Source organism: Corapipo altera, unplaced genomic scaffold (assembly GCF_003945725.1).
Source record: "Corapipo altera isolate COAL_440 unplaced genomic scaffold, ASM394572v1 271, whole genome shotgun sequence".
In the NCBI taxonomy this organism is placed as follows: domain Eukaryota; kingdom Metazoa; phylum Chordata; class Aves; order Passeriformes; family Pipridae; genus Corapipo; species Corapipo altera.
The window spans coordinates 176,595-188,016 of NW_020884935.1; the positions used below are offsets into that span (position 1 = coordinate 176,595).

General features: G+C 60.2%; 1 protein-coding gene across 2 annotated transcripts; it reads left to right on the forward strand.

The window, feature by feature from the left end:
• The first annotated feature begins 1,432 nt into the window (after positions 1 to 1,432).
• Positions 1,433 to 7,123, forward strand: TRAF4 (TNF receptor associated factor 4). 2 transcript variants are annotated; one of them, XM_027660368.1, is made up of 7 exons: positions 1,433 to 1,582; positions 4,349 to 4,400; positions 4,709 to 4,813; positions 4,889 to 5,050; positions 5,373 to 5,534; positions 5,608 to 5,763; positions 6,099 to 6,731. In XM_027660368.1, exons 1-7 carry the CDS (start codon positions 1,440 to 1,442, stop codon positions 6,729 to 6,731), a joined length of 1,413 nt encoding a protein of 470 aa, XP_027516169.1. In that variant the 5' UTR covers positions 1,433 to 1,439. The 2 variants fall into 2 exon arrangements, with proteins under 2 accessions (XP_027516169.1, XP_027516168.1); XM_027660367.1 differs by lacking the exon at positions 1,433 to 1,582 and having other exon boundaries at positions 2,745 to 4,400; positions 6,099 to 7,123.
• The last annotated feature ends 4,299 nt before the right edge of the window (positions 7,124 to 11,422 follow it).

Genomic DNA, 11,422 nt, shown 5'->3' on the forward strand with positions numbered 1-11,422 from the left:
ATCCCCTGCCATGACTGTTCATGCTCAGTGTACACCAGCACAAGCTTCCCTGATATTTGGGAGCTAAAACCCCGTTGCAGCTCAGGCTGTGGCAGGACAACCTGCCATCCCTCAGGGTAACCACAGAAATCAGCCCCCCATCCCCTCCTTGGCAGCTCTGGCAGCAAGCAGGCGGGCTGCCTGCTTCCCCTCAGGCTGCTGGAGGGTTTTATTTTAAGCAGAGCCTCTCAGGGAGAAGGGTAACGTGAGCTCCTTGAGTGACAAGTGATAGAGCTCGAGTTGCTCAGCGTGTCCCCCAGGAATCCCTCTCCTCTGCCATTTGCTAATTGAAAACTGCTAACATTTGGGTCTGGAGCAACTGCTGCCCTTAATGGGAAGCTGGCTGGAGTGAGCGTTGGTGGGACTAACACATGCTCACAGCCTGTCATCTGCTCAGCTCCATCTCTGGGGAAAGGGGCAAATACTCCCATATGCTGCTCTGATTTCTGAAAGAGTGATGAGGGGGCTAGAGCTAGACAGATTTGCTTTTATTCTCCCTCCTCCAGGCTCTTGCTCCGTTACAAACTGTGGCTGGAGGGTTGCTGATGGCTGCAGCCTGGGGCATGAGCTCCCAGCAAGACAAAGCCACAGGAGCTTGTGTCCCCCCCCCCCCGTGCCTGTAGAGTGGGGGGCTCAGGGCAGCCCCTCCATATCCTGCTGTGGGTGATGGCTGGACACAAGTAGCTCTCTGTGGCAGGAGTGTGTTTGGGAGCTGTGTCTCACCTCCAGCCTTGCTCAGGGGCCTAACTGTGGCCCCGGGCTGCCTGCAGGAATGTGAAACCCCTGGGGCACCCCCGAGTAAAGAAAGAGACACAGGGCTAGTGAGGACAGCACAGTGTGTGCTCCAGGAGCCCAGCTCTGGGCCAGGGGAGGCTACAGTGTTGGGGGGGGGCTCTGCAGGTTGTGCACAAGCCCCCAGGGTGGCCGTGTGCGATGTGATGTTGATGCTCCCCAACCTCCTGGGGTGGCTGTCCCCAGAGCAGTGGGTCGCAGGCCCTTGAGATGACTGTTCCCAGCGTGATGGGTACCAAACCACCTGGGGGGGCTGTGCCCGGTGGGGTGCTCCCCAAGCCCCCAGGGTGGCTGTCCCCAGCGTGACGGTCCCCAAGCCCCTTGGAGGGGCTGCCCTCGATGTGACGCTCCCCCAGTCCTTGTCTGTCCCCGGTGTGATGCTCCCCGAGCCCCCGGGGGTGCCAGGACCGCTCCATCCCCCCCCGTTGCGGCGGGGAGGCGGGGCGCGGGCGGGAGGCGGTGGCGGTGCCGTCCCCCGGCCCGGGGCGCAGGGGCGGGCTCAGGCCGATCCCACCGCCCCGTCCGGCCCCGTCCGGCCCCCGGGCGGAGCCGGGCGCGGAGCGCGGAGCCGAGCGGGCGCGGGGCGGCGGCGGGCGCGGGGCGGCGGGATGCCGGGCTACGACTACAAGCTGCTGGAGCGGCCGCGGCGGCGGGTGCTGTGCCCGCTCTGCGGGAAGCCCATGCGGGAGCCCGTCCGCGTCTCCACCTGCGGCCACCGCTTCTGCGACACCTGCCTGCAGGAGTTCCTCAGGTGAGACCCCGCAGCACGTCATGGACGACCCGACCTGACGTCGCGCCGCGCACCCCTTCCCACCGTGGGGGCACCCCGGCCGCCCGTCCCCGCACCGCCGGATGCGGGGTCCCGCACCCCGGGGGGGGGACGGGTGCTTCCCCCCCCTTCATTCGCCGCCGGCCTCGGGGGTGCGGTGCCCGCGGGTGCGGGGTGCTCCAAAGAGGGGTGCAGGGGGCCCCGGGCGGGGCCGGAGTGAGGGGAGCACGGGGGTGCGGATGTCCCGGGCCCGGGAGGGGATGCTGGTGCCCCGGGGAGGGGTGTCCCGGGCCAGGGAACGGCTGCGGCGTGCCCTGGAAAAAGGTGCGGGGTTGTCGGGGATGCGTGGTGCCCCGAGAAAGGTGCGGGGCGCCCCAAGATGCCCCGGGCCGGGGAAAGGTGCGGGTTGCGTGGTGGTGCCCCGGGCCAGGGAGGGGGTGCGGGGCGCGCCCAGGCTGTGACAGCCGCCTGCGGGGTGCAGCGGCCCGTGGCCCCTTTCGGTGAGGAGGAGGAGGAGGAAGAGGGCCCGGTAAAGCCCGGAGCGACGAGTTTCGAGATTCGAGCTTAACCCCTTCCTGCCCCGGCCCCGTCGGAGGAAGCGACCGGTGTGTGTGTGTGTGTGTGTGTATTGAGGGGTCCGGCCACCCCGGTGCCCCCGCGCCCAGGAGGGAGCCCGACCCGGCCGTGTGCGCTCACTGGGAGCGAGGAGCCGGGGCCTCTTCCCACCCGCGCGGTTTGGGACCCCCGGTACCGGCAGCCCGGGGGCACGTGCGAGGCCGGTGCTGCCCCGGTTCGGGGCCGCCGCACTCGCTGCGGTGCCGGGGGTCCCCCCAGGGCTCGGCGAGGGGATGCTCGTGCTCCCCCGGGGCGATAACCAGCGTCACTCTGGGCCCCGGTTTCCGCTGCCGCCTCCGGCTGCGCCTTTCCCCGCCGGGGCGACCTTCGCCCGGGACGGTCCCCGGGAGCCACAGACACCGTGGCCAGTTTCTACGAAACCGGGCGTTCCCCGGGGCACGTGTCAGAACGCATCTGCTCCCTGCCCCCCTCCGCACCCCTTCCGCCGGCACCTCCGTTCTACCGGGACAGCCAGACACAGGGCCCCCCACCGAGCACCCCCCGTTTTCACCAGATCAGGTTTGGGCATCTCTTGGGCTGAGCCGTCCAGCCCCACCGCGGTGCCGGGAGGGGGGTGCTGGGGGGGGCCGGGGTTCCCCACCCTGTCACCTCGCTGTGCCCCAACACGCCGTGAAGGTCAGAGGCAAGGACGGTCCTCCTGGGTGCTGCCTCAGCACATTCCCTGCCCGGCCAAGCATGAGGAATGGGGAGGCTTTGTCGGGGATTAGGCGCTGACTTCGGGTCATTGTCCCGCTTCCCCCCCAGCCCCAGCACCCCAACACCATGCACAGGGTGCAGACACGGCTGACTGCCCTGGAAAGGTGTGATGCCAGCTCCAAAGCAATGCCACCCACGGGCTCCCTGGAAAGGGCTGGGTGCCCGACCCTGTCCTAGGGCACCTTATCTCGGTGGATGCCTGATGACTCCCACAGAACCACCTGCAGTAAACAGAGCAGAAACCTGGCGTGGCTGAATGCAGCCGTGCCCTGCATGAATCACATCCCACGGCATTGAGCTGGGGCTCCTGGGGGTCACTTGCACCCCCAGCACAGGGCTGGTGGCTGCAGGGGACATGACAGTGCCATGCCCAGGCCATCCCAGGCCAGCGTGTGCCAGGCAGCACAGCTGGCTCCGTCCCGAGGTCTCTCATCCGCTTGGCAGCCCTGGTCGAGGCCACGCCGACGCCTGCCAAGGGCACTCGGTCATTAGACGGGCAGGAGCTGTGCAGGCAAAGCAACCTCATCCAGGGACACAGGAGCCAGAGGGTCCCTGTGTGTCCCTGCTGTGTGTCCCTGTAGGCAGCACTTGTGGTCTCCCACCCCAGTGTCCATCAGGGATGGCACGTGGACACCCTCACCTGTTCCCAGGCATGGTGTTGTGGGGACCAGAGGTGATGGTGGCTCCTGGTGAGCGGTGTCACGGGCCGGGCTGCCTGTTCAGCTCCATCCCCATCTCTACCTCACACTGCCACTCTGCAGCTCAGGGCTGAGCAGGGCCCTTCCCAGCTGAGGGACAGCCTTCTGGAGGAGCACCCCATGCTGGGGGCCCAGCACGATGGGGACCCCTCTGGGATGGCTGCCTGTCCCTGTCCTGGCTCACCATGATGGCTGATGGGGCCGTTTCCTGTGGAGCGGGAGCCCCAGGGCCACACATCCGGGCTGCACATCTGGTGCCCAGCTGTTGCCCTCCCCCACCTCCCCTGGGCCCCAGCACCTGGGGCTGCGGGAGCCCCATCCCCTGCCGGCCCCATCCTGGCCAGCCGCCGGCACCCTCCTTAATCCCAGGGGCTGGGACAGGCGAGGGGCTGCCGGGGCTCCAGATGGTGCCATGCTGCTCTCGGCGGCTGGCCCAGGCCCCTGGGGACAGGGGCTGCCGTGCCCTGCCGGGGGGGGGGGGGTTGTCTTGGGGGGGGTGTCTGGCCATAGCATTTCCCAGCTCAGACAGATGGAGCGGGATTAGAGCCGCAGCTCCCCCAGGGTTGCGGCTGGATTTGGTACAGGGTGAGTGCTCAGCGGTGGAGGGACAGCACCAATGTCCTGGGATGGGATGGCAGGGACCCGATGGGACATCGTGGCTGTGTCACTGGTGCTGTTCCCCATCCCCGAGTAATTCTGACCCCTTTGTGTCTTGCAGCGAAGGTGTCTTCAAGTGCCCAGAGGACCAGCTGCCCCTGGACTACGCCAAGGTGAGCCTGGCACATGGATGGGTACCTCCCTCCAAGGTGACATCCCCGCCAAGGCGCCGTCCCAAGGCTCTACACAGCGCCTGGCACAGCCACGCCGGGCTGGCACAGGCACTCAGGCGGAAGCAAGAGCCCTTTGTGCTGCGGGGCCGGGGAGCGGAAACCCGCTCCCGACAAAGGGTGCTTGTTGCTGTGCCAGTGGGGGATCCGGCCCCAGGCTGAGTGCCCACGGCTCCCAGCCAGGCTGTGCTGGGGGTCTGTGTGCCCACAGCCTGGTGCAGGAAGCTCAAGTCGCTGTGTTACCCCCCCAGATCTACCCCGACCCGGAGCTGGAGGCGCAGGTGCTGAGCCTGGCCATCCGCTGCATCCACAGCGAGGAGGGCTGCCGCTGGAGCGGGCTCATCAAGCACCTCCAGGTAGGGTCCGGCAGGATGGGGTGAGGGTCGAGGTTCTGCCTCATGGCCCTCCTTCACCATCCCTATGCCCCACAGGCCCATCTCAGCACCTGTGGCTTCAACGTGATCCCCTGCCCCAACCGGTGCAGCGCCAAACTGAGCCGCCGTGACCTGCCCGAGCACGTCCAGCACGGCTGCCCCAAGCGCCGGGTCAAGTGCGAGTTCTGCGCCAGTGACTTCACTGGGGAGGCCTTTGAGGTGGGCAATGGGGGGGCACCATGCAGGGAGGGACACTATGGGAGACGCAGCCACAGGGTTGGCCTGGCAGGAACACTGTGGGAAGCACAGCCTGGCCATGGGGGACACAGCCTTGTGAGGGAAATCATGGAGGATACAACCTGGGCATGGGGACAGAGCCTGGATGGGGGGCACATCATGAGTGTAATAGCCTTGTGGGGACATGGACATGTGGGCTCCTGGTCCCTGTGCCCCTGGCCATGGGGGCACCACATGGCCCCATCCCTGGCAGGGCTGGCTGGTGAGGGCAGACAGAAGGTGATGATGCTGTCACGGTCCCCAGGGCCACCAGGGCACGTGTCCCCAGGAGAGCGTGTACTGTGAGAACAAGTGTGGGGCCCGCATGATGCGGCGCCTGCTGTCCCAGCACACCCTGGCCGAGTGCCCCAAGCGCACCCAGCCCTGTACCTACTGCTCCAAGGAGTTCGTCTTTGACACCATCCAGGTGAGATGGGGCCGATGGGGACCCTCACCCCACTGGCTCCCAGCCCTGGCTGACAGCCACTCTGCCTCCCCAGAACCACCAGTACCAGTGTCCCCGGTACCCTGTGCCGTGCCCCAACCAGTGTGGGACACCCAGCATCCCCCGGGAGGACATGCCCACCCACCTCAAGGAGAGCTGCAACACTGCCATGCTGCTGTGCCCCTTCAAGGAGGCTGGCTGCAAGCACCGGGTGAGTGTGTCCCTGTGACCAACCTGCCTTGGCATCCTTCAGCATGGGATGTCGTTCCCTAGCATATTGTACCTGTGGTCCACAACATCCCCACACCACTGCTGCTCTATCTGTCCCATCCCCTGAGCTGGTTCTCTTCTGTCCCATCCATGTCCTGCCTCACCTCGTGTCACTTTGCCACCCAAGTGTTCCCATGCCATCCCAACCAAGTGTCCCTGAGCCACCCCTGTGTCCCTACAAATTCCTGCTCCAGCACCCCCATCTCCATGGCACCCTTCCCTCCTGTCTCATGCCATCTCCCAATGTCCCTGCTGACAATCCCGCTGTCCCCACAGTGCCCCAAGCTGGCCATGGGTCGGCACCTGGAGGAGAGCACCAAGGCACACCTGGGCATGGTGTGTGCCCTGGTGAGCCGGCAGCGGCAGGAGATCCTGGAGCTGCGGCGCGACATGGAGGAGCTGTCGGTGAGCAGCGACGGGACCCTCATCTGGAAGATCGCCGACTACGCCCGCAAGCTGCAGGAGGCCAAAGCCCGCAGCAACTACGAGTTCTTCAGCCCCCCCTTCTACACCCACAAGTACGGCTACAAGCTCCAGGTCTCGGCTTTCCTCAACGGCAACGGGAGCGGGGAGAGCAGCCACCTCTCCGTCTACATCCGTGTGCTGCCGGGCGAGTACGACAACCTGCTGGAGTGGCCCTTCTCCTACCGTGTCACCTTCTCCCTGCTGGACCAGAGCGACCCCTCGCTCTCCAAGCCCCAGCACATCACCGAGACCTTCCATCCCGATCCCAACTGGAAAAACTTCCAGAAGCCGGGAGCCTCGCGCAGCTCCCTGGACGAGAGCACCCTGGGCTTCGGCTACCCCAAGTTCATCTCCCACGAGGACATCAGGAAACGGAACTACGTGCGGGATAATGCCATCTTCATCAAAGCCTCGGTGGAGATCCCCCAGAAGATCCTGGCCTGAGCCCTTGAGGGGGGACAGGATGTGAGTGGGGCACCCACCCAGGGGTGCCCCAAGTGGTGCTGAGCCCCTGCCCGCAGTCAGTGCTCCCGGCTTGGGGACACTGCTGTGGCGCAGTGGTGGCTCTCAGGATAGGCAGGGATGGGGCTGCTCCCACGTCCCTGCTGGGGCTGGGATGCTCTGGCAGCCCCAGCTGCCCCCTGGGGCAGCCCTTTCTCAGGTGCCCGGGGGTGCCGGGGGCTGGGCCCCCCAAGCCTCTCACTGGGGCACCCAGCAGCCCCCACCAGCCTCACTGGGGACCCTGCAGGACCCCACTGCCCAGAGCCATATTTTGTAAGCTGGTGCTCCCCAGGTTGTTATTTATTTCCCTGAGCCGGGGCCGTTGCCCCCTTCCCACCTCTTTTTTTTTTTTTTTCAATAAAGTTTTCTTGTATTTATTACGGCCGCCTGAACCTCCTTCCTCTGCCTGCCAGGATCGAGATGGCAGGACCCCCACCCCCAGCACCGGGGTGCTCCCAGTGCAGCCGTGGGTGCAGGGGACAGGGAGAGCAGGGACTGGGCTGGGGGGCACAGAGGGGGGTAATCCCTGACCCACATCCCGGCAGCAGACAGGCTCAGATGGAGCCGGTTAATTCGGTAATCACCATCAGCGGGGATGTGCCGGGTGGGGGGGTCGCCAGCCCCGGGGTGCTGTTTACCTGCAGAACCCACGCCCCCTCCCAGCCCCACCAGCCCCTCGTTAGCCATGGGGCAATTAAAGCCCCTGGAAAGGCCAGGATTCCCAGCAGGGTGGGTGGGCAATGGGTGGGGGCACTAGGGTAGGCCTGGGGGTGGTGGGGGTCTGGCTGGATCATGGCCCAGGTGCATGTCTCTGAACCCCCCCAAATCACCCTGGCAACAATGGGGGGTCGCTGTCTCTGCAGGATAATCCCACAATTGCATTAGTGCAGCCCCGGCTTAACACAATTAGCCCCTAATTAGCTGCACCCCGCGGCCCTGGCTGGGCTGGGGGAGCAGCATTGACGGGTGTCCCCACACACCGTTATCCCCTCGGGAATGTCCCCTGGGCAGGTCCCAGTGCAGTGTGACCCTGGGGAACTGGACGATACTCCTGCCCATGCTGGTACCCAGTACCAGCCTGTACTGGTGCCCAGTTCTTGCCCATAGTGGTGCCCAGTATGAGCCCACACCACTGCCCAGTGCCAGCCCATAATGATGGGTGGTTCTTACCCATACTGGTGCCTAAACTGGTGCCTATAATCAGCCTGTATTGGTGCCCAGTGCCAGCCCAAACTGGTGCCCAGTGCCAACCCCTAATGATGGACAGTTCTCTTATAATGGTGCCCAAACTGGTGCCCAGTATCAGCCTGTACTGGTGTTCAGTGCCAGCCCATACTGGTGCCCAGTGCCCATACTGGTGCCAGCTCAAATTGATGGCCCATGCCAGCCCTTACTGGTGACCCATGCTAGCCTGTATTGGTGCCCAGTGCCAGACCAAACTGGTGACTATTGCCAGTCCTCCGCCAGCCCATTCTGGTGCCCAGTATCAGCCCGTAGTGGTGCCCAGTCCCATCCCTGTATCAGTGTCCACTGCTGGGTGTCAGCCCAAATTGGTGCTCAATGCCAGCCCTTTCTGGTGCCCAGTATCAGCCCACATTGGTGCCCACTGCCAGCCCAAACTGGTGCCCAGTATCAGGTAGTACTGGTGCCCAGTGCCATCCCTATATTACTGCCCAGTGCCAACTCAAACTGGTGCCCAGTGCCAGCTCATCCCTGTATCCAGTTCCAGCCCATCCCAGTGCCCAGTTCCAGCCCGTCCTGGTGCCCAGTATCAGCCCATACTGGTACCCAGTTCCAGCCCATCCCGGTGCCCAGTATCAGCCTATACTGGTGCCCATTCCAGTCCATCCCAGTGCTCAGTTCCAGCCCGTCCCGGTGCCCCGTGCTCGGCTCGGTGGCTCCGCCGCGCGGTGAGTGCAGGAGCCGCTCCGGTACCGGAGGTTGCACCGCGGGGACCGAGCGATGAGCGAGGGGAAGGGAAGGGGAGGGGAGCATCCGTATGACATAGTGTTTAGAGAGATTTATAGTCTTATAATGTATATTAATCATATACGTTTTCTTCTTATGTATTTATGCTTATATTTTATTTCATAGTCAACATATACATTTGATATATAATACGTTAAAAATGTTTTAAAATGTTAATACTTTATGTATTATATTATATAATACCATGTTACTATATTATACGAATATTATATAATAAATTACATATAGCTATATAAATACAATGGCATTATATAATATCTCAGTATTTATTATATAACTTTTATATTATATAAATCTTATATTATATAAATTTTATTTATCTATTTACATATATTTACGTTTATTATACATTTTATTCATCTTTGATACCTATTCATAAATTTTATTATTTTATTTTATATTTCTATTTTTATATTTTGTATATATTACATTCATTTTATTTATATATTTTTATTTGTGCGTATATATATACACACATATCCACATGTGCACACACAGACTACAGGGTCTACCCTGTCCCTCCTGCCAGGCCACATGCAGGGTACTGGCAGCCCCTTGTGTCACACCATTTACCTTAAAATAAATAAAATAAAATAAAATTCCATGTATTATTTAATAACTAAAAGTTCCAGCTGCCATGGGAAGCAATGCTGGAGGAAGCCTGGGCAGCAGCTCCTGGATTAGCTCAGGGAAAGCCCAGTGCCAGGAAGCCAAGGAGGACAAAAACAAACCCAGGAGCTTGGGGCTGGCCCTGTCCCCACCTCATGGACCTACTTCCAACCCTCCGGGGTTTTCTGGGGGTTGATTTTTCCCTTTTCCTTCCATCTCCAGCCATAACTGTGGGATTTGCCGTTGGGTGCCGCTCTGGCAGCGCTGGCACAGACCCCGGTGGGCACCGCACTCCAGCTCCATGTACCTGGGCACGTCTGGAAATGTCAGCCTGATCTTCGAGCACCTCTTAACCTTCACGTGTTCCCAGGGAACGGGGGAGCGAATCCCCATCAAAGCCTGGGCTGCAGAGCGGGAGGAGGAGATGCTCTGAGATGCTCTTAATGCTCAAGGAGGAGAGGAAGACAAATTGATTTGCTACTAAATTTAGCCTCGAGTATATCGAGTTTAAAATAAACTTCCTGGAAACTTGTTGGTTTGTAGGTTTATTCAGAAGTTATTTCAAAAGGTGCTCAAGCCAGAGAGGAAAACCATATTAAATACCCCAAATATCGAGGGAGACCCCACCTGGAGGGCAGGGGCTGGACTTTTGCTTGTCTAAGACCCCAGTCACAGTGGAGATGCCCTTATCTAACTAGCCATCAAATCTTTTTGACACCTTTAGGATGCAGACAGCGAGGATTTTTGGCAAAACCGCTTCATCTGCTCACGCCATAGAGCCTCGATTTGTGCTGATCCTTGAGGCCTCTTCACCAAGGCAGCAAAACCAGATATTGATACTGTATAGGGAGAAAAACGTGAGTCAGATCTGCTTTGCACCTCCTTTATTAAAGACTCACCCAGGCCCCCTCCCTCCCCAGCCCTTTGCCCCCCCAGGACTGAGGGGTTTGAGGGCAGCAAAGGTTTACAAGGATTTACAGCAGTTTTTTGGTGCTATTTCACTTCAGTGTCAGTGCATTTCTCAGGCTTGCAGCCACCCCAGCAGAGTCAATGGGCTGTACCCAATTGCTTTGAAATTAACTGAAACTAAGCAGATAAAATACTCCAGTAATTTCATTGCAATTTGGTTCTGTTGAGCACTGAGGAGCACCCGAAAGGCGGCTCTTGCTGGAATATGTCCAACACGTGCTCCTCCAGCTCAGACCTGAGGAGCTGACAGCAACATGACCCTTTCCTTTGGCTCCTCCACCCCTGGGACGCCCCAGGACTGTACACTGAGCAGGACATTTTCCAGCTCTGGGTTTTTTTGCAGCATCCACAGCATTGTTCCTTTCTAAACTGCCTCATCACGAGATGATGGAGCTGCTGGTGCTCGCAAAGAACATCGGGGTGTTGCCCAACTTGGATCAAAATTTTTGGAATATTTGGCCCTAAAGAAGAAGTTTTAAAAGGCTGGATCTCACTTGAAGCCTCCAGCTCAGCTGTGGGTGTAGGTGAATCCTCAGCGGAAGCAGCAGCTGCTCACACCAAGTCCCTGCTGGCTCATTGTCCACAGATTTTTGCTCCAGTCAACAGGTCCAACTGGCTGCAGAGATGATGAGAAAGTCTCCTAAAAACTCCTTGCAGAAAGGATTCTTCCTGTTAGGGGGATGGATGAAAAAACCAGATACCGAAGAAACTCCAAGTCAAAGGAGAGGAGGATCCTGAAGCTCCAATGGATGGAGCAGCTGCTCTCAGCGTTCCTGGATGCTGGAGCAGGATGTGGCAGCATCTGTGGGCAAATAGCTCTTCCCAGATCAGTTTAGCTGGGCTAAGCTGACAGGTTTAGCCCAAATTCTGTGAAAAGCATGTGGGAACCAAATATCCATAGTATCTGGGGAACACTGGGAACAGTGGGAAAAGTGTTAGTTTGGCATCAGACGGATTTTGATGCTCAGGTTTGGGGCGAGTGCAGGAGATGGGGTTTGAGTTGTCCTGGGAGATGAAAGTGTAGATTAAATGAGGTATATGATCATGGGAAAAGGGAAAAAAAGCCC

Excerpts from the sequence above, each read along its gene's own strand:
- TRAF4 (XM_027660367.1), top strand. The coding sequence starts at position 3,816 with ATGATGGCTGATGGGGCCGTTTCCTGTGGAGCGGGAGCCCCAGGGCCA. Across the intron at positions 4,401-4,708 it reads TGCCCCTGGACTACGCCAAG|ATCTACCCCGACCCGGAGCT; the intron begins GTGAGCCTGGCA and ends TTACCCCCCCAG. Across the intron at positions 4,814-4,888 it reads GGCTCATCAAGCACCTCCAG|GCCCATCTCAGCACCTGTGG; the intron begins GTAGGGTCCGGC and ends TATGCCCCACAG.